At 38.9% G+C, this 20,464-nt stretch overlaps 1 protein-coding gene across 1 annotated transcript in view; it reads left to right on the top strand.

The window, feature by feature from the left end:
- The window catches only part of LOC121924996, a 174,686-nt gene that overhangs the window by 134,655 nt on the left and 19,567 nt on the right, over positions 1–20,464 (top strand). The window contains exon 7 of the mRNA XM_042456654.1: positions 13,270–13,418. Within this exon, the coding sequence (XP_042312588.1) occupies positions 13,270–13,418 (149 nt within the window). The remainder of the gene's footprint in view (positions 1–13,269; positions 13,419–20,464) is intronic.

Genomic DNA, 20,464 nt, shown 5'->3' with positions numbered 1-20,464 from the left:
GGGTTACCCTAAATTGACAGGCAACTTGAAGGCACATACACACTATAATTGAAGGACTGTTTCCTGTCTCAAAGAAAGGGGGAGCAAAATATATCCTCATTGTGTCTGGTATTGGAGAATTTATTACCGTGTAATACCCTTTAGCCACCCAGCAAGATTGCAATGTGAAAAATGTCTGTCCCTCTCCTTTCTGTTCCATTTCATTGGTGTAAAGCAGTACAAATTCTAATCTTAGTGTATGTATGTGTGTGTCGCTGGGAATACAATCAAAGGAGTGACAAATCTAGAAATCTATTGTGTAGAAGAACAAGGAGGAAACTTTGTGAAATGGAAGTGCTTGCACCTTGCCTTAGTGGTGCCAGGTTCTAATCCTAGGTTTACTGATACAGACTTGATTATTTATTTTTATTGGACAAATGAACAAGGAACCAACTAGAGACAGGAGAGCTTTGCATTATTTAGCTTCACCACAATAAGCCTCTTAAATCTCTTGCATTTTGAAATACATTTCTGAAATGTAATAGAATTTTTTAAAAAATACAAAGAACTAGATTTAAAAGAAGAAAAAAACACACCAAGATAATTTATTGTACTTTCGAGGGTATTTTACCTGATATGTTTTGTAAAGATCTCTTGTACTAATATAGCAATTCTTGGAAATGGGATGCTTACAGGATGCAGATAGGTTTATCTCATATTATGCTGTATACTTCTGAGGAAAATACAAGCTGAGAAATTCTACAGAGGAGTGTTAAAATGAGAGTGCTTTATTTAATGGATGGAGAACAACCCACTCACCAGATTAAACTATAATGAAATAGTTCACTGATAAGATCAGCCACAGTTGCTTTTTGACAATTAAACTGGTAAGAACGCAAGCTATAAATACAGTTGCTGCCTGGTTCTGGAAGGAAGGTGCAATGCATACTATTGTCTACACTATGATTCCCATCAGAGGCTGGGTCATCTGGTGCAATCATGGTACTAACAATGGAATATCACCTTGTAGCTGTTTAAGCCTTTTCCCTACATGACCAGTTCTCTTTGCTCATGACTTCTAGATGACAACAAATGCCCTAAATCCTTTTTGTCTAATGGAAATCAAATGCCTTAGCAATTACTAAAAAAAATCTGACCATAAAGATAGTGACTGCTTGGGTAAAGCTGTTTCTGTATTGGGCAGATATTAGTAGATTGAACGCTGTGTTAATACAATAAAACAAACTATCACAGAGAATGATCTGTTGTTTTCTGCCATTGGCAGCCAAGGAGATACATGTCTATTTTGAAAGAACACCCATGGGCAAAGATGTCTGTTGATGCATTCACGTGTATAAAAACAAGCAGTGGTTGTGGTTTCTGTGACAGCAGAATGGCATCAGCGTTAATGATATTAGGGTGCAGGGGGGGATTCTTTTACTATCATGCTCAGCCAAGATACCTTTTGTTACCTCACTGCCTCTCCCCCTTATCCATACATACATCCTATCCATTGTCTAGACATTGTGACTGGCTTTGCAGATCTGTCTCCTCCCAGTGTGAGCTCATTTGATGGTTAAAGGATCTTGTCACTGAAAAGTCTTACAAGGATATGATAGCAGGACATTAATAGTTAATAGTAAAAAAAAATGCCCCAAAGGACCTATCTGGCAAATGGATTCCTAGGACCTAACAGGAACATGCATATACTGTCTTGCCTTTGGCCTGGAAGCAATGGTTCTGCAATGACTCTCTATGAAAGAAAGGGAATGGGTTAATCAGATGGCTTTAAATGGTACCTGATAAATTACTGACCTCTCAGTTCATATAGGTCAAACTAAGGTCAGTCCTTTTCTTCAACCATGTACAAAAATATCAGTAGATAGGTCATTGTAAAACATGGGGGGGGGATGGTAGCAGAATGCTACTCTGTGAATGGCTATAGCATTACCATTGTGAGAGGATGAAAGGGTAGGATATTCATTTGTTTTGTTCCATTAGGTATCCCAAGCAAAAATATTTGTGTGCCTACCTTTTGGGTGTCCATCACCCTTTGAATTTGGAGAGTCTAAGCCAATGGTATGAACAAGCAAACAAATACACCTTTGAAACAGCTCAATTAAAATAATGGTATTGCATGCAAGAGTAAATAAGGTGCTCTAATCAACAATGGCAATTGTACATTTTTAATTCTTTGTTATGTGACATTGGTAATTTCTCCTAGATGTTCGGATTTCTTAGTGATGGCCATTTCTGCATCTTTCACCAACTGCGTCTGATGGTGACAACATTTTTAGAATTGTGTTCATATTGCATCCTAGAAGGCAGTTTTTAATTTATGCATGGGAATCTTTACGAAGAATTGAGTCCAAATATGATGAATGAGGATAAGACTATCAAATTTAATACATTTATCATTTGTGTGTCTCTTGAGCTGTAGGAAAGGCCAGTATTAATACACTTTGGGTACTATTAGAAACATTAACAGGTTCTCTTTTTTTAGCCCTATGCCTGACAAAAGAATCCCATAAATATAAACTTAAATTATAGTCTAATTCTATGATGCAGCTGCTGTGGACAGTTTACTGCACCGTGGGGACACAAAATAGATGCAGCAGATGTGGGCAATAGACACTACCCTGTAATTAAGCCGCATAATTCACTGCCTGTGTCTTCTTTCTTGCAAGGCCCTTTGGATTACAGGATATATTCTACCATTAACTGGATATCTATATGCTGTGATGACTAAGGGATGGCCAGTGTAATAAGCATCTCAAATCCATATGTGGAGCTAAGAAGGAAGACACTTTTATGGCACTTGTAGCCTAAATGGAATTCCTAGTCCCAAATAAGGTAGATCTGTTGGCTCAGTTGCTGAATAATAAATGTGTGTAAATCACATTGACCGAGTGGATCTGCTCTAATTGGGACCATCTCAGCAAGAAGATTACCATTCCCTGACTAGTGAGACCACATTCCAACATCAGACTTGAACAAGCTATATTGAGTCTTGGCTTGAACAAGTCCCCTTCCATATGGGCAAGAGGAGCTACTTTGCAATCTACAATATATATTGACTTTCCTGAAATAAACTGTAATTAAAATGAACCACAGTTTGTTTGTCTTACTAGCATGATTTGTCTGTATGCAGACAACAAAGGAAGCGAGCTCCTGAAATCTTCCTCCTTACTTCAGAACTAGAGGTCAGGAGTGAGGGACAATGTGAGTTCAAGTTCCAGTGTTCCACTTCCATGTCGTCCTAAATTCTGGCTCAGCACAACTCTGATCTGATCCATCATCCTGATGCATTAGAATCAGTGGTCCCCAAATTGTGCTTTTTAAGAGATTTTGAATTTCAGCTCCCAGAAGCCTCAGCCATGTTGGCCAATAGTCTGGGATTCTGGGAGCTGAAGTCCAAAATTCCTTAAAGAGCACAGTTTGTGGGCCACTGTGTTAGATATCAGTTACAACTCTCCTGTAATTCCTATCTTTTCAAACCAGCATGCTGGGAATGATTGGAGTATGGCTGACATAGGTATCCTTCCCTTCTTTCCTCAGTTTTTTAATGTCTGTTGTAGAGGGTTATTAGTGGAAAGAAGAGGATGCTATATTCTAGAAGGTCTCATGCACTTGTGATTCTGGTATTTATAGACTGCATTGTTTTCCTGTCCCAAATGTGCTGGAAGTGTCTGGAGAGGAAATAGGTAGACATTTATTGGAGCCAGAATAGATACTGCTGTGAAGTCCATTGAGACAATCATCTCCCTTCCCCATGCAATGTTACTTCTTCCTGCACTTTAAGCATTTAATTACCCAAGGAAACTGTGTAAAAGTTTCTGATTGGAGTCAAGAGCTTTTCCTTGCCTGGAGAAAAGTGAAAGACCTGGGAAAGAAGTTGGAGCACCAGATGGACAATGCTCTGTTGGCCATGGTCCATGATCCAATTTTTCCCCATGTCTGGACTAGAGTTCATAAGAGAAAGGTGTGTCTTAGAAGCATGATGTATTTATTTACAGTTAAGGAGAAGCAGTTCAGTCCCACAAATATACTCTGCCTCTGCTGTTCCTCCTGCATCTTCCTTCACTATTTCCTCTTCCACCATTATGTCCATACAGGTATATCTCAGTCAATAAAATAACATTACTTCTTAACAGAAAATTTGGCACAAGAGGCAGAAAGAGCATGTAAAGAATAGAATTAGGTTCCTATACCACCACCACCCCAAAAAAGTAGTTCACCATATCACCACCACCCCAAAAAAGTAGTTTATCATGTTTTAGCTAAGTGAAGTATTTCTTCCTTACATTTTCCTCCCCCCCCCAACCCTCAAATATCTGTGCATTAACACATACTCTTGTGTATGAATATTTATTTTTGGATTCATACCTTTCCTGGGATCCAAGGTGGCTTCCAGAAGTTTAATACAAGATTTAATTAAAACTTCAATTTTACAAAAATGTAAAATTAAATAACAATGTATTAAAACCATGATTAAAACAGGTTTAAAACATAATTACAAGAGATGAAAAATAAAACATGGCACACCACTTCACCCATACTACTGTCATATAATTAACAATTCAAAAGTCTGCCTGAATAAAAAGATCTTCACCTGTTGATGGAAAGAGAACAGGTAGGAGGCCAACCAGACTTCCCATGGAGGAGGCCACAATCTGGGAGCAGTGATAGGGAAAGCTTTTGATAGGTAGAATATAATCTTATGAGCCATCTCCATCAATAAGAACTTTTCAACCAGCCTAATTCAGCCATGAGGTTGAGCGACAATGATTCTTCTTACTGCCCAAGGCATGGTACTCAAGTTGCTCAGCTTCCTCAAGTTGACACTGGCACCACACCATCTTCAAATATCATGGTTGATTTGTGTTACAGCAACAGGCATGCTGGTGGGTTTCAGTAAGGGACATAGGTGCCTTTCAAGATACAGTGATACTTATGACTGGGAAGGAAGGTTACAGACCCCAATTGACTGACAGGAGGTGTAAACTCTGGCCTGTACCAGCCCCTGTCTTTGGAGAGAACCAGCTCCAAGCTAGTTTGAGATCAGTGCAGTTACACAGAAGCAGGGAATAGATTTTTTAAAATAAAGAGGTGTATATGTAGGTTAAATCTAACTCAGTTCATTTCATGTGTTTGGCGTTTTTTCCTTCACTCTTGCGGATCTTTATTATTATGTTTCCATTTTGTAAAGCCTTTATTAAAACTGTACTTTATGAAATTCAGCATTACCTTTAGAGAAATGATTTTCAAAATGAGGACTAATACTTTCTTGCCTTGTTCTCATTTAAAAAAACAGGGTGTGAAAAGAGTGTGGGTAAGCATTGGTTTACTTTTTTAAAGCAATGCTGTGATGGTATAGTAGCAAGAACTAAGACTATAATTGTTTAAGCTCTGCATTGTTCCTCTCTTTTGTGTTATGCTCTACCATATAGTTTATATATATATATATATATGGTTGTGACCCCCAACATGAAAAGTTTGCCACCACCAGCCTCTAAAATATATTAAAAAACATTCTTAAAGTATTCATGTCTACCTGAAAACATTGACTTCCTAAAACTATTTAAAGAACAAATTGATACTTGGAGCAACCTACTTCATGACAGAGAGATGGATCCAATTCTTGCATATAAGGATGTTGCCACCTCCCCCTTTTTTGCATAAAAAGTGTAGGAGGTGGTTGTGACAGTATTTTTGAAAACTGGAAGAATATCTTATGTGTCATGCTCTAAGAGGCTTTCTGTTCTATATTGCCTGGCTTAATTCATTCAGCTTTAGCAGGGTACTAAAATGCTTGCATTAATTTCTCAGTGCTCATGCTAATATTCCTGACCTTAATATTTTAAAATGAAATAAAAATGATTAGATGAGAAGAATTGAGGGCATAGCTTCCTGATAAGGCACTTTAAAGTACTTTGGAAACATTTTATTAATGCACTTTTTTATTATGAAGTTAACATTATTCTTCAAAGTAAGTTTCAGCAATATAGCCTGATTTCTCATTTACCTACTCTTTCTGCTGCATGCTGCTTTGTTTTTGAAGAGGCTGCTATCCTGACCACTTGAGTCAATGACCTAATTTTTATTGACTTCAGTGGCCCAAAGCACCATACAATTAGGTCCTCTGGTGCATGAGCACAGGGTTCTGTGTGTTTCAACAGATTAATAGGCTCAATAGGGTATTGGCAATAATTATAATGTTCCACAAACTGAGTGTACAATGGAAAAAACCTAGGACAGGCGTCTGGTAAGCCAGTAATTACTTCTGAGACAAAGAATAACTATGTCTCTTGCAATTAAAGGGCTGATACTTTTACTAGTTGTACAATAGCTGTGTGAGAGAGAAATGGAGAAGTTTCAATATAGGAATTAAGAAAAATAATTAGATGTGTAGATCTTGAGTACAAATAAAAAAATAGAGTTCTTTAAAGTGTTTCATTACAAAGCTGGAATAGTGGACAATAGAAAAAAAAATCAGAAATCATACTGACTAGATGTTAAAGCCATGGAGTCTGTAGTTAGAGTCCCAAAATGGAGACTGCAAGCAGGAAGAGATGGTTTGTAGTCTGGTGTTATCAGGTTTCACCTCAAGGCCTACAGAATCAATTGCCTTTCTCCATCCCTGAAGGTCAGGTGGGGGAAAAGTGGCTTGTGATCGACATGCAACTCCCCAGGCCATTTTTCTGGCCCTAAGTGACCCCACACACCACACATTTTTGGAGAGGATTTATTTTCAGCCAAAAATGGTCTGAAAGCCTTTGGGGGATGTTAAGGAGCATTTTTTCGTAAATCAAATTGTTGTTGTTGTTGTTGTGTGCCTTCAAGTCATTTCTGACTTATGGCAACTCTAAGGTGATTCTATCACAAGGATATCTTGGCAAGATTTGTTCAGAAGGAGTTTGTCCTTACCTCCTTCTGAGGCCATGGCTTACCCAAGGTCACCCAATGGGTTTCCATGGCCAAATGGGGATTTGAACCCTGGTCCTCAGAGTCATAGTCCAACGCTCAAACCACTACACTACACCACACTAACTTTTGTAAACTAAATTAAGAGATCACAAATGCAGAGCATGTAGCCCTCTTGGTTCCCTCATTGGGCTGATGTAGCCCTCAGGCCCCTAGCAGTTGCTCATCATTGCTACAGAGAAAAAGCTTTCACTTACTCAAAAAACTGTTAAAGACACATGGTTCCTTTGGTGGATGAGAGGAGAAGTATCCGATTACTCAGCACAGGGCCAAGGCAGTGGGAACTGGGAATTCAGGAAACAAAGGCACGGGACAGACCGTCCAAAAAGGACGGTCTCCTGGCACCCAGCTTTGGTCTACGGAGAAGCTGCAGCCTCCAGACCGCGGGACTTCCCCGCAGACCAAAAAGAACCCACAAAAAGCGGGTTCTTCTTGCGGCGCCATTATCACAGTGGCGTTGAGACGTGCAGACACTAGGCATCCATCATGTAATGATGGCGGCACCCATCTGTACAGGGCGCCGCCATTTTGACACCCTCGTCACGTGTGAGGGGCAAGGGACGTCTAGAAGTGCTGCCCCTCGCATGTGACGAGGGCACCTTATCGCACCCATCTGTACCGGGCCAAAGTTATCTTTCATTTTGCATTGAAACGTAAAGTTGGGAAAGACCACAGGTCCAACTCCCAGTGATGCAAGAATGCACAAAGCACTCCCATCAGATGGCCATCTAGCCTCTGTTTAAAAATCCCCAAAGGAGGAGACTCCATCACTCTCCGAGGCAGAGCTGTTCCACTTCAAACAACTCTTAGCATCAGGAAGCTCTTCCTAATGTTTAGGTGGAATCTCTTTTCCTGTAGTTTGAATCCAATGCTCCATGTCCTAGTCTTTGGAGCAACAGAAAACAAGGTTGCTCCAAATTCAATATGACATCCTTTCAAATATTTAACCATGGCTATCATGTCACCTCCTTACTTTCTCTTCTCCAGGCTAAATATAACCAGTCCCCTCACTTTCCTCATTGGGCATTGCTTCCAGACCTTTCTGGAATTTTGGTTGCCATCCCCTGAACATCCATATTTAACTTGGACAACTCCTTGCTTTCTGCTCCCTCATATTAATTTCCAGAGTTTTAAAATCTAAGATTATTCAAATGAAAAAATGATTTCGAAAAAATGATTTCTTCCCTCATGGGAAATAACCATACTGAAAATCTGCATAGCGCTTGCAAGTGCTTGGAGCCCTTCAAATTCATATTCTAGGTGTATTGCTTACATGGCTGTCTCTACCATTAGACAGATCAGAGCAGCTGGCAAGTGCCATATGGGCAGCAGTAGCACCCTTGGCCATTTCTCATTGTTTGAATACAGTATGATGGAAGCTTCGATGTCAGGGCTGTAGAGAATCCCCTTTGCGGTTTATTCTAGACTTTTAAAGGAGCTATCCAAGGTACTGGGCATAGTGCTCAGCACCTTAGATAGCTGCTTTAAGGTCTGGAATAAAAGAGGGGATTCATCACACTAGTGATATGGAGGTCATGGACAGCTACCAGCAAACAGAGTGGGGTATTTTACACAGCCTGTCCACCACTGCCCAAGCTAGCTCCTCTTAGAAGAAGTGAAGGACACTTACTCATCACCAGTGTTGAAGTAAAATTCCAATTTGCTCCTGTACATGGCATGCAGAGTCTTGTCTTGCCTCAGGAAGAAAGATGACACGGACCACCCCTGAAACTTTACTGTGAGTAAGCCATATCATCTCATACAGCCTAGATGGATCTTTTTTCCTCAGCCATTTGTTTTCCAAGGAGAGGTAAGGATAGACCATGTGTTAAATCTTCAGCAGTCAAAATAATCCTGTGTTCAGATATCCAAAAATGTGAACTGTTAGTGGGGCATTCATATTTTCTGACTGTGGGAAAAGTTTGAATGGTGTTAGAACAGAGGAAGCTTGTAAATTTGAGGTCTGTTCATGATCTCTCCCTTGAGAGAATGTGGGATGAAGGGGCTAAGATCCAAATCAGTCCAATTTGGCAATACATACAGATGATGTAAGGCATTTGGTTGTAAAGATAAAGATATGGGGAGCAGGGGAAATAGAAGTATTATGTTAATAAATCTTCCGTGCTCACTTTAATTTTTAGAAGAGTCTAATTTTCATTCCTGTAAACAGATATATTTTAAGAACCAGTGCTCGCCTGTTCTCTCTCTTAATCTGTTCTCTCTCTCAATCACGCACGCACGCACATGCACACAAGTGAAGTCGAATGCTTTCATGGCCAGCATCCATAGTTTTTTGTAGGTTTTTCAGGCTATGTGGCCATGTTCTAGAAGAGTTTCTTCCTGATGTTTTGCCAGCATCTGTAGCTGGCATCTTCAGAGAATGCTTGCCACAGTATATATACACCCACTTTTTCCAGGCAAACATTCTCTGAAGATGCCAGCCACAGATGCTGGTGAAACATCAGGAAGAAACTCTTCTAGAACATGGCCACATAGCCTGAAAAACCCACAAAAAACTATGCACACAAGTGTTTGTGTGTGTGTTAGGGCATTGCTAGCACAACATGATGAAATAATATTGCTTAATATGCATAAATCTTGGAACATAACTTAAAATGGAAGGATATGGGATCTCTTCCTTTAGAACTTATCTCCCACCATCATTTTAAATCTTCTGAATGTTCCGCATGCCAGCTATGAAAGCTGTCCCATGTCCTATGTCTGCATACTATCTGTTTTGGAGCAGGCTTCAAACTTCATCTGAAAGAGAGGTTTTGTAACTTGGGTTTTTCCAGCATCCAGATCTGTCACTAGGATTCAGAATTTTTGGAACAAACAACCTTTTCCAAACCATGACAGATTTGCCAGTTGCAACTGCTCCTGGGGCCCTTTCACACTACACAATTATAGCACTAGTATTGTATTTTTAACTACCATGGCTGTGTTCTATAGAATTCTAGGGCTTGTAGTTTGATGAGGCACTAGATCTCTTGGGATAAGAATTCTAAACACCCCTCATAAAATTGAAAATCCCAGGATTCCATAGGATGAACCATTGCAATTTTAAAGTGGAATCATTGTGTTATAATTGCATATTTTGAAAAGTAATCTCCCAGCTGGATTATTACACTGTAGTGTGTAGGGCTGATTTTATTTTATTTCCAAGGTCTAATTAGTTCAGGAAAAAAAGTTCACACAGGACATTAAATGGTAAAGCTTCTACAAATAAGATTTAATCAGTTATAAAACACCTTCACTGGCAGTGTGTTTGCTTACAGCCTATTTCAAAGTGCTGAAGTTTTCCTTTTAAGTTTCTGAGTAGAGCTGAAACTAGATATCTAAAGGTATATTTGTTTCCATAGTTAATGTCCCTGAATTTTGTGGTTATTTTCTATCACACTTGCCCACATTCTTCAGGATTAGAGTTGAAGTTGATATCAACTTGGGACAGGGCCATGATGTGCCATTTGTGGAATTTTATCTGCAGAGAGTTATCCTTGGGGCCAACATTGTTATCTTTAAGATGCCAGGCAAAAAATAAAATACCCCTCCACCACCACCTTTTAAATTTACTGAGGCACTTTAAGTACTTCTTTTAAAAATGTTCATCTGGTTTATTTATTTGTGGCTCATTTCTAGTGTGGGTTTATATTGTAAATCACTGCAGAATGAATTTTCATGAAGGGCTACATTCAAATATTTTAAGTAACATTTAAAATATGTTTTGGGGAAAAATTGTTATAAATATGCTACTTGTAGTACAAGTGCTTCTCCATCATCATATTACTCACTAATGTTCTTATGCAGTGCCTGTTTAATTTCTAGGGATTTGATGGTGGTTGTGGTTGTTAGCTGACCTTGAGTCAACTTCAACTCAGTGAGACACCTCCAAGTCCTCCTGTCCTCAACTGCTCGGCTCAGGACCACGGTCTACTTATATATACATCTAATATGTGACTTTTCTCTCTTTCTACTACCCTACACCTTTCCTAGCGTTATTGTCTTTTCCAGTAAGACATATCTTCTCATGATACGACCAAAGTATGTCAGCTTCAGTTTGGTCCTCTTGTCTTCTAGTGTGACCTCTGGCCTGGTCTGCTCTAGTACTCATTTGTTTGATTTTCTGGATGCCCATGGTATTCTCAGCACTCTTCTCCAAGATCACATTTCACATGAGTTTATGTTCTTTCTATCTGCTTTCTTCACAGTCCAACTCTCACCATCTTTTTTTGGTAGATTTGTGCCTCATGGGGCATTTTGACATCTGAGGCAATAGCTTCACCTTCTCTCTTCGTAAGATTGCCTCTGAAATGAGGTTATCCCTGCTTTAGGGGATAAGAATTCTCAAACGTTTAGAAACTTGGAAATTTTTGAAGTAACACATCTAATACATGTTACAGGTATACCTATATTAATTTTATTTATTTACATATTGCATTATACTTTGCTTTCTTCCTGAGATGAGATTCAGGGTGGCTTATAATAATTTAAAACAAGGTTCAGGTAAAATCTTAGCTTATAAAATAACAATATTATTTTATAATCCATGATAGAAAACATATATAAAACATAATTACTAATGAAAGATAAGCATGCCAGTTTGGATTCCCATGTCACTGGTATTTAAACCAGATTTTAAGACAAGTGTTTACTCCTGGAACAATGTGGCATAGTGGTTTGAATGCTAGACTACGACTCTGGAGACCAGGCTGTGACTCCTTGCTCAGCCATGAAACCCACTGGGTGACCTTGGGCAAGTCACATGCTCTCAGCCTCAGGAGAAGGCAATGGCAAACTACCTCTGAACAAATCTTGCCAAGAAAATTCCATGATAGGTTCACTTTAGGGTCGCCATATGTTGGAAACAAAACAATATGTCAAGTGGTCCAAACAAAGGATGCATTTTATGAAGTGGAATAAACTGTGCTTTAATTTTCAACATAAAATTGTTATTTCTGAAGACAGCAATTCGTATGTTTATTTTCTTTTTCCTGATCTAAGCATGAGGGTGTGTGTGTGTGAGTGAAGTCATAATCAACATAGTTTTCACACAGGATACTTCAAAAGGTCCAAGTGCCCTGGCAAGAGTTCTTTGTTCAGTGCCTTGACTTTATTTTTCTTTTATACAAGCTCTTTGTTTACCATGATTCAGAGTAATGTACTGGGATGTGGGAGGGGGTTGCAGAGAGGAGCTAGGCACAGGTTAGAAAGAATAATAACATTGAAAGCTGCAGCCTCTGCTTTGTATGCTGAACAAACCTGGATTGACCTGGAAACAGAGGACATGTTATGGGAAACAATCATGGGCAATGAAAGCATTTCAAATAAAAGCATATGTTGTGTGTGTATGTGTTTTCGCTAGGCTTGAGGTAACTTTATTTACAACAAGCTTTAATTCCCCCCTCCCAAAAAAAAAGGGGGGGGGTTAGAACAGGAACAGCATTTACTAGAAATCTTATAACTTTGCATACGGTAAGTTCTCCAGAACAAATAATTTCTGGAGAGAATGGCTGGTTCCATACTATAACAGCTGCATGTAAGCAGATAATAATATAAGCAGGAAGACTAAAAACCTCATTGGCATTCTGCAGATATATAAAAAATGGAGTCTGGTCCATCAAACCACTTGAGCTGTCAGGAGCAACACTGGGGGCTTTTCACCAACAGCCCACACACCCTTTTCTCATAGAAGATGTTTTTAAGTGAATGGCAGTAAGAATACAAATCCAGCAATTGCACTTCATTGCTTAGGAGACAATTTAATATTTGTAAAAAGGCACATTATTTTCTGAGTCTGGCAAAGCCAGGGAATCCCTTCATCTTATCTACTGCATCAGGTAGGCTTATTGACTGCTTCCTCAGGAGGAAATGGCTTTCATCTCATGTGCAGTGGGCACATTGGAAGTGGACAGCTGTGAGAAACAGTGGAGACTACAGTCTCCGAGCCATGCAGTGAATCACTGGAAATAGGCAAGTCAGTCCTGTCATTCAGGAAAATGTCACACCATTAAATTTCTTTTTGTCAAAAGACCAGAAGGAAAAGCTGACATTTGACCAGCTAAAGTTTTCAAGGCATATGGTTTGCTTCACTTGCATTCTGTATAGCTGTAGCGTTTTTATTTTCTGTTTCAGTTTGTTAAACACAACCTGTCCAAGAAATACAGAGGTATTCTGGCCTCCTCAAATTGAAGAGCTCTGTATTTTATATGCATAGCAAACTGTTTATCTCTTTTGACTGTGAAAGTTGTTTGTTAATATGACACTCTCCCTCACTTTTTTTGTTTGTGTGTTTATGTATGTGCTCAGGAGTTCAGACTCTGAAGAAGCATTTGAAACACCAGAATCTACCACTCCCGTGAAGGCTGCACCACCACTACCCCTGCCACCACCTGAAGTTGCAGCATTTGACACAGAGGAACAGGAAGTACAAGCTCAACTTCCATCAGATGACATAGGTAATCACTGATGGGTTTCTCAAGTACAAATGGAGGAGGATATTGGATATTCATTTTTATTTCTTTAGTGCTCAATGCAGACAAGGTATGATTGTACCCACACTGGTAGAACATGTGATTTGCTTTTAGAAAGCCTTTCTTCTGTAAATGGTATCTGTAGGTAGGGTTGGGGAGATTGACAGAGATCTTGGAGAACGGCTGTGAGATGATTGTCTGACACAGGCCTTGTTATCTGTCATAGAGTTCCTATAATACTTACTTTTGTATTCTTCTTGTTTCAGGGAAGTTGTTATAACCTCTATTCTATATAGGGGAAACTCCAGCACTCAACCTTCTAACAGACTATTGCTCCAATAGATAGAAGAATATAATATAAGTATATATATTGCTTGTAAAGTACACCACAAAATGTCACTGTATAATAATCATAACTATAGAAACATCAAAAGTGACTTTTTGTTGGTGTCACAAAAAAGATATGCAGAACACAATATGGTATGTAATTGCAAGCATAGGACAATTGATTCCACAATTACTATATGTACTTATTCATAAAGACTAGATGTGATGTACAGAAAGATCAGAAGACAATAATACACACATGAAATGCTACTCAGACAAGATGATAACTGGGCGTCAGTTCCAAAGATCTTGAACTGAATGCTTCTACTTGTTTTGTCCATTACCATTTACCTTCTCCTCAGCTTATTTGTAGGGTCTCTGCATTGCTGTATTGCATACTGACCATTAGATAGCTACCAGTCAGTGGCATCCCTAAAATGTCACGCCCCATTGACCTCCTCCCTGCCTACACCATAGAAAAGCCTCAGTAATAGTTTTTGTACTAATGTTACTCATAAATTGTATTTTCCATATAACTGTGACATCAACAACTAGCAGAATTAAAATTATACTTTTAAATTACAGTATCATATGCACAGTCTAAATGTACAATGGCACAATAAAATAGTGTCCCTTATAGCAAATGGCAAAATCAAGGTTTGCTTTATGGAATATATATATTTCAAGCCACGGATGGTTGAATCTGTCAATAAAAAATCTGTGGGTATAGAGGGCCAACTGTATTTGGAAACACATATTGAAGACATTTTAGGACAAGGTTGATACAAGAAGGCATTACAGAGTGTAGTATCAAAATATGCCATTTAAGTGTAAATACTATCTTTCAGGGGCTGTTGAGTGCAGAACATATATGTTTTTTTAATGTAAGTACAAAAGTCCGGCCCCTGTAATTAAATGTCAAGTGTAGTGAAATCCCTTTGTCAAGACTGCTTTGAAATGAAAGGGCAACATTCCTTTCATTTCTGACTCATTTTGGATGTCAAAAGGGCAGGATCTAAAGAAGCTTTCTGCAGCTACAAAGATGCATTGTCTTCCTGGGACTAGCTGATATTTTTTCATCATATTAATAGATGTAGCAGGACTTTTACAGTAATGTCATGATTATAAAGAGTGAGTTTTCCAAGCCTTGAATGCATTGTACCCAAAATACACAATTCGTTCCTCTAATTTAGTTAAGTAAATTAGCTACAGAATTGCAGAGGTGAGGTATTCTTTTTACTAATAAGCCTACTGGAAAATAAAAGGTCCATAACAGGCATATTCTATGTAAAGAAATTGAATAAGTTCAGGATAAAATTTGCTTTTTGGAACAACTAATCCATTTCCAAGGGTTTGGATGTGCATGTGTTTGATCCACTGATCCATAGTGATGTCTGAATGGACTGATAAAATTATTACTGTGTCACAGAATCTGTGGTACAAACTAGCGATGACAAATCTCCTTGTTAATAGGTAACTCTTATTAAGAAACTTCTGTCACTGAGAAAGCTGCTATTTAGAAAAAGCCTTACATGAGAATCTCCTCATTATCTTCATTGGAAGTTTCTCCAAGCATTTCTGACTCCAAGGAGATAAATTAATTTTGGTAAGGTATGAGGCAGAATAGGGTTTGTAGTGATCTGCTAAGCAAACATCTACTGTCCTAAATAAGCTGAATAAATAGTGCTTGTCACCACAAACAAAAAGATCAAAAAACCAAACCAAACAAAAAGATCAAAAGCAGGGGGAGGTGTTGTCTCCAATATTACACGAGGAAGGAGAGACCTGAAATTGCCCAAAATTGCAAGCAGAAATTATTGGAAGATCATTTTCAGATTTATGGAAATGACAGGGTGCAGGTCACCTGAAAATGGGGCAGGTGTAACCTTCTGGCTCATTGCAGCCCCCTGCCTCTAGTAACCTGTCACTCACTCTGTTCTCTCGTACTATAAAGGACACTGCTGAGCTGAAAAAATGCAGAAACAAAAACAATGAAGGGACTCTCTTGAAGAAAGGTTATACAGTCGGCCCTTCTTATACATGGATTTTTTATACACGGATTCAAGCATACACGGTTTGAAAATGTTCCAAAACAGTATAAATTTACCTTGATTTTCCATTTTTTATAAGGGACACCATTTTGCTATGTCATTATATTTAATGGGACTTGAGCATACACGGATTTTGTTATACACGGGGGATCTTGGAACCAAACCCCAGCGTATAACAAGGGTCCACTGTAGTGTTTTGGACTTACTAGCTTGGGGTGATGAAAGCATGTCTACTTTGAAGTATGTCCTTTAAAAGTTGATTCGATGTACTTCTACATGGGTGTATTTATGACTGCAAACCAAGGGACTATACAGACTGGCACTTTGTGCCAGCCTGTGGAGCGTCCTCATGCTGGATGCCCTAACTCAGCCCCCATGGTGCCATTTTGGTGCGCACTGATCCATATGGTGCGTGCCATCATGATGCACCTCTGGCGTTGCATCCACATGGTGCAGCACTAAAGGGGTGTCATAAACCCACACTGCCACGGCTATGGCACCCCTTGGAGTTTGCGGCTCCTTTTTGCACTCTCTAGAGGCCGGATCAGGGTCGCGGCGTGGGGTTGCTGTGGCCCCGATCTGGCCAGTAGGGGTAGTCTAGAGAGCCACTAAGTCTGCAGATTGGGGCATACACTATCAAACAGAGATGTTACCTCTCAACAAGCGTTTATAAGGTTGTGTTGCATGGCTGCAAATCACTGCATGCTTACTAGGAAGTGAATCACATTGAACCTATTGGTGCATACTGTTGAAACTAATAATGTTACACGTTATTGTCAGTTTAAATTTAGGCACTGCATCCATATAGTACGGTGTCTTCTTAAGAGGAGCTTGACTGTGCTCATTGGGTTACTGAGCTGGCAAGAGTAACTCTAATTAGAAAACATGGAACCAGAGTAAATCCAAACACAACTTAAGAGTGGAAAACACCGTTCCATCAAGTTTTTAAAATATTGTTAGTATTTGGTTTTCTTTGTGTTTAAAGTAAGTTGAACTATGGTACACACACCATACATGAAAAATTCAGCTGATAGCTGTCTCATTTCTTGTCTAGCTAGGCCCATTTTTCTTTACCCAGAATTTGGTATCTACTTAAAGCAAAATCTTTCACAATATTGGATTGCACTGTACAGATGTTATATCCCACAAGATAGGAATAAATATGCTGAATTCTCACCTCCCCCTCTATGTATGTATGTGTTCACACACAAAAAAAGTTTGATCTGAAAAGTGAGCACAGCACAGAGATGGTTAGCATGTTGTGACAACCAACACAATGAAAACCCAAACATTTCATTTAAACCATGGGAAAATAGCATATCTGGGAGAGGTGTTGTCTGTAAACATCCTTTATAATGTACAAGCTTTTCATGCACAGGAAATTTTGACATCTTTTGAAAAGCAGGACATTACCCACCCAAATTCTAAAATGTTATGCACATAAGGATTAGGTCTTTTTTAAAGGTTGAAATTAGCTCTATTTTATCTACTTGGTAAATCTTTTCCTAAACATGCCAATCAAATGTGTTATGATTTCCCCTGAGCTACTCCAAAGATTCATTATTGACTCTGTGCCTTATGGGATGCCCAGCACAGGTATTTATAGACCTTGACTAAGTATGCTTAATATCTGAGTTGAAATACACAATGAGGAGATTTTCAAATTAGATAGTTATGTTAGTCTGTATCAGTATAAGAAGAAGGAAGAAATCTTGTGACACTTTGGCACCTTTAAGTGATTTATTCATAGTTGGCAGGAGTCCGTGACAGCTTATGCTGAAATAAAGAAATAAATAAGTCACAAGACTCCTTCCTTTTTTTATAGTGAGAGCAGTTGCCTATTGCCCTCCTTTCTGGCCTGTTCCCAAATGTGCACAAAACAGTCGTAACTTGTTGAATAATGACTGCCTCTTCCCATTGAGCTCTGGTGTGAAATTTTGAAAGGATGAATTGAGAAATTTTGAAAGGACGAAAGGAGTAAGAAGTGGTCATGCACTCCACTCCCAAGGATCTACAATAACCTCTTTGGAGCAACTTGTAGCACACGATAACAAAAGGATATTATTTTCAAGGCACAGCTCTCGCCATGAGGTTTCTCCCGCTGCCCTGAAGGCCAGAAAGAAGGGGTCAGGTTCAGAGAGATCTGGGAATCTGAGCTTTCAGAGGGAGCATTCAAAATGCCAGAAGCAGGTTTCACCCAAACCAGACTGGCTTTTGGTTAGGTTCCAGAAGGTAGAAGTATAGGGAAATGGAGCAGGAGCTAAACATTTAGGTTCACTCTAATGCAGGTGTGTGCAACTGGGGCTATATAGTTGTTTTTAGACTACAGCTTTCATAATATGTCATTGGTGATGTTGACTGGAGCTCTAGGCCCAAATCATCTGAAGCTTCACACTTACTGCCCTCTGTTCTAGTGAGTCTTGAAGGCCAAACTAGGCATGGTGTTAAATGCATTTTTGCACATTTCTAAGCATATATGCATACATACAAATAGCATCGTTTGTGACAAAGGCTTATAAGTACTATGATGGTGCTGGGTATGTGTAATCTGTGAGGGGTGATTTATGCCTCAGTTTACTGCTGCAGTCCTGAAAATTCTTGAAATTCCTTGAAATATCTAAAGAGCCAAAGTTCCAGATTTAAAGGGTGGTTATAGAAAACCCTATAAAATTCATGGGGTCATCATAAATTGATATGTGACTTGAAAGATATACATACATACAAAATACAATAAAGACATTTGGTAGGTGTGCTGCTTTCCACCACACATTAAAGCATACCTCCAATCTACTTCTGAAACATGTGTTTACATTCAGTAACATGTGTTTTAGATGTTTGTTGATTTACATGCTAGTTAATTGGACAGCTTACTTTCAGAAAAGGAGCAGTTAGTATATAAAACACATGTGTGAAACTGCCAAGTACTATGAATGCTAAAATAATTTAGAAAGAATTTTAGCAGGCAGTTAGCTATAGGAGTGTGTCCTTTCCTTTATTTGTGTGGCATTAAAATATGTTATTAACTCTTCAAAATGTTTTAATTTATAATCCTTCCCATGTAAACAAATCAGCCCGCGAGTTTAATCTGCAATTATGGTCAGGCAAGCCCAATTTCTTGTTGGAATATTGAAATCGACTGTGAAAACACTTTTGTCTTGGCCCTTACATGGGATTGTATTAGACCACATGCAGAGTAAAATAATTGTCAGGAGAAAAAAAGGCTAAGACATCTCATTCACTGGAAGATGAATGCTGACAGCTAGTAATAATGATGTAAATTATTTTCAGTTTCAGTCTTCATCATGTATACCTTATTTTCATCTTGGTGGTAAAATAAAAATGTAATTGTTTCTGCCTAAGGGTGGCAAAGTACAATGTATGAGTGTGCAAGAGATAATGGTGACCATCCAAATTAATCAGTATGATTAATGAATGGGCAGAGAAGTCAGAAACCCACCCTCAGTTGCTCATGTGATTGCATACTAGATATCTTTGAGCAAATCGCTATCTCTTTATCTAATCTGTTTGGCAGGATTATTCTTAGGCTACACTATTGTTCAGGGTTTCTTTGAGGACAAGTATCATACATTTGTTCTGAGTAACTTAATTCAGTAACTGCTGTGTTATTTCCATGCTGCATAGTTCTATCTTTAGTGTATTATGGGGATAAATATCTTATGTTTTATGGGGAAATATCTTACTGTACGGAACAGGCAGGCCCTTTGCATTCTCTCTGTCTCTCCCACAAAAGTACTGCCTTTGCCCTAGCAGAAGGTATTTTCTCCACCATAGGGTAGACTAGTACACCTTCAAACATCAAGACAATTATGAAATAATATGTGGAAATTTATATATTGTGGAAAAATTAATTACCATTATAAGCACTGAGTTTTTAATAATTCTCATTTGCTTCTTGAGAGCATCTGCTTCCCACACCAAGCAAAAGAAAGGATCAGAATGTTAATTGTTGGGAAATGAAAATAAGAACGTATGAAATGTATGTCTTTGTGAAATGCTGACTTGCTCATATCTTAAGCTCCAGGCTGGTTTGAGCCTCATTTAACCCTGTCTCATTTAATGAAGCATTAAAAGAGAACGTGAACAAGTTCAAGGAAGGGCATACAGTATATGGATATTTCATAACCATATCTATAATATTATATACCATGTTAATGATACATTTCCTATGCAAGCCTGGGTTAATGGGGTTGGGGCCTTGTAGTAAATCCAAAATCAGGATCTCCTTTGTTCAGGTGCGCAAGCTCTTCTGTTGGAGTACTGCCTTTGTGCTACGTCAGATGAGGCCTGGTGGCACTGCCAGGCCAAGAAAAGCTCTTTAAGGGGCCATACCCAGTCCTGCTCAGACACATTGCTTGAGTCCTAACTGAGGTGACCAAGACAGAGTCTGAGAGGCAGTGATCCCAACAAGGCCCCCTGCTCTTTTCTCTCTTCACAACTGGAAAATGAGGCTGGAGTGGGAGGTAAATACTATCTCCCTTGGTGGGGAGAGTGTGGGAAAATAAATTGACAACTCCCTCTTCTCAGAGCTTTATTTATTTATAAATTATAAACAATATTTCTGTATCATATCACCTTCCAGGCCACAAGGGCTTCTTAAGTGATAGATGAATAAAAATCAATTAAAACAATACA

Source organism: Sceloporus undulatus, chromosome 3 (assembly GCF_019175285.1).
Source record: "Sceloporus undulatus isolate JIND9_A2432 ecotype Alabama chromosome 3, SceUnd_v1.1, whole genome shotgun sequence".
NCBI classification, from domain to species: domain Eukaryota; kingdom Metazoa; phylum Chordata; class Lepidosauria; order Squamata; family Phrynosomatidae; genus Sceloporus; species Sceloporus undulatus.
The sequence above is the reverse complement of the archived record's forward strand: the minus strand, read 5'-3'. Positions and strand labels throughout refer to the sequence as shown.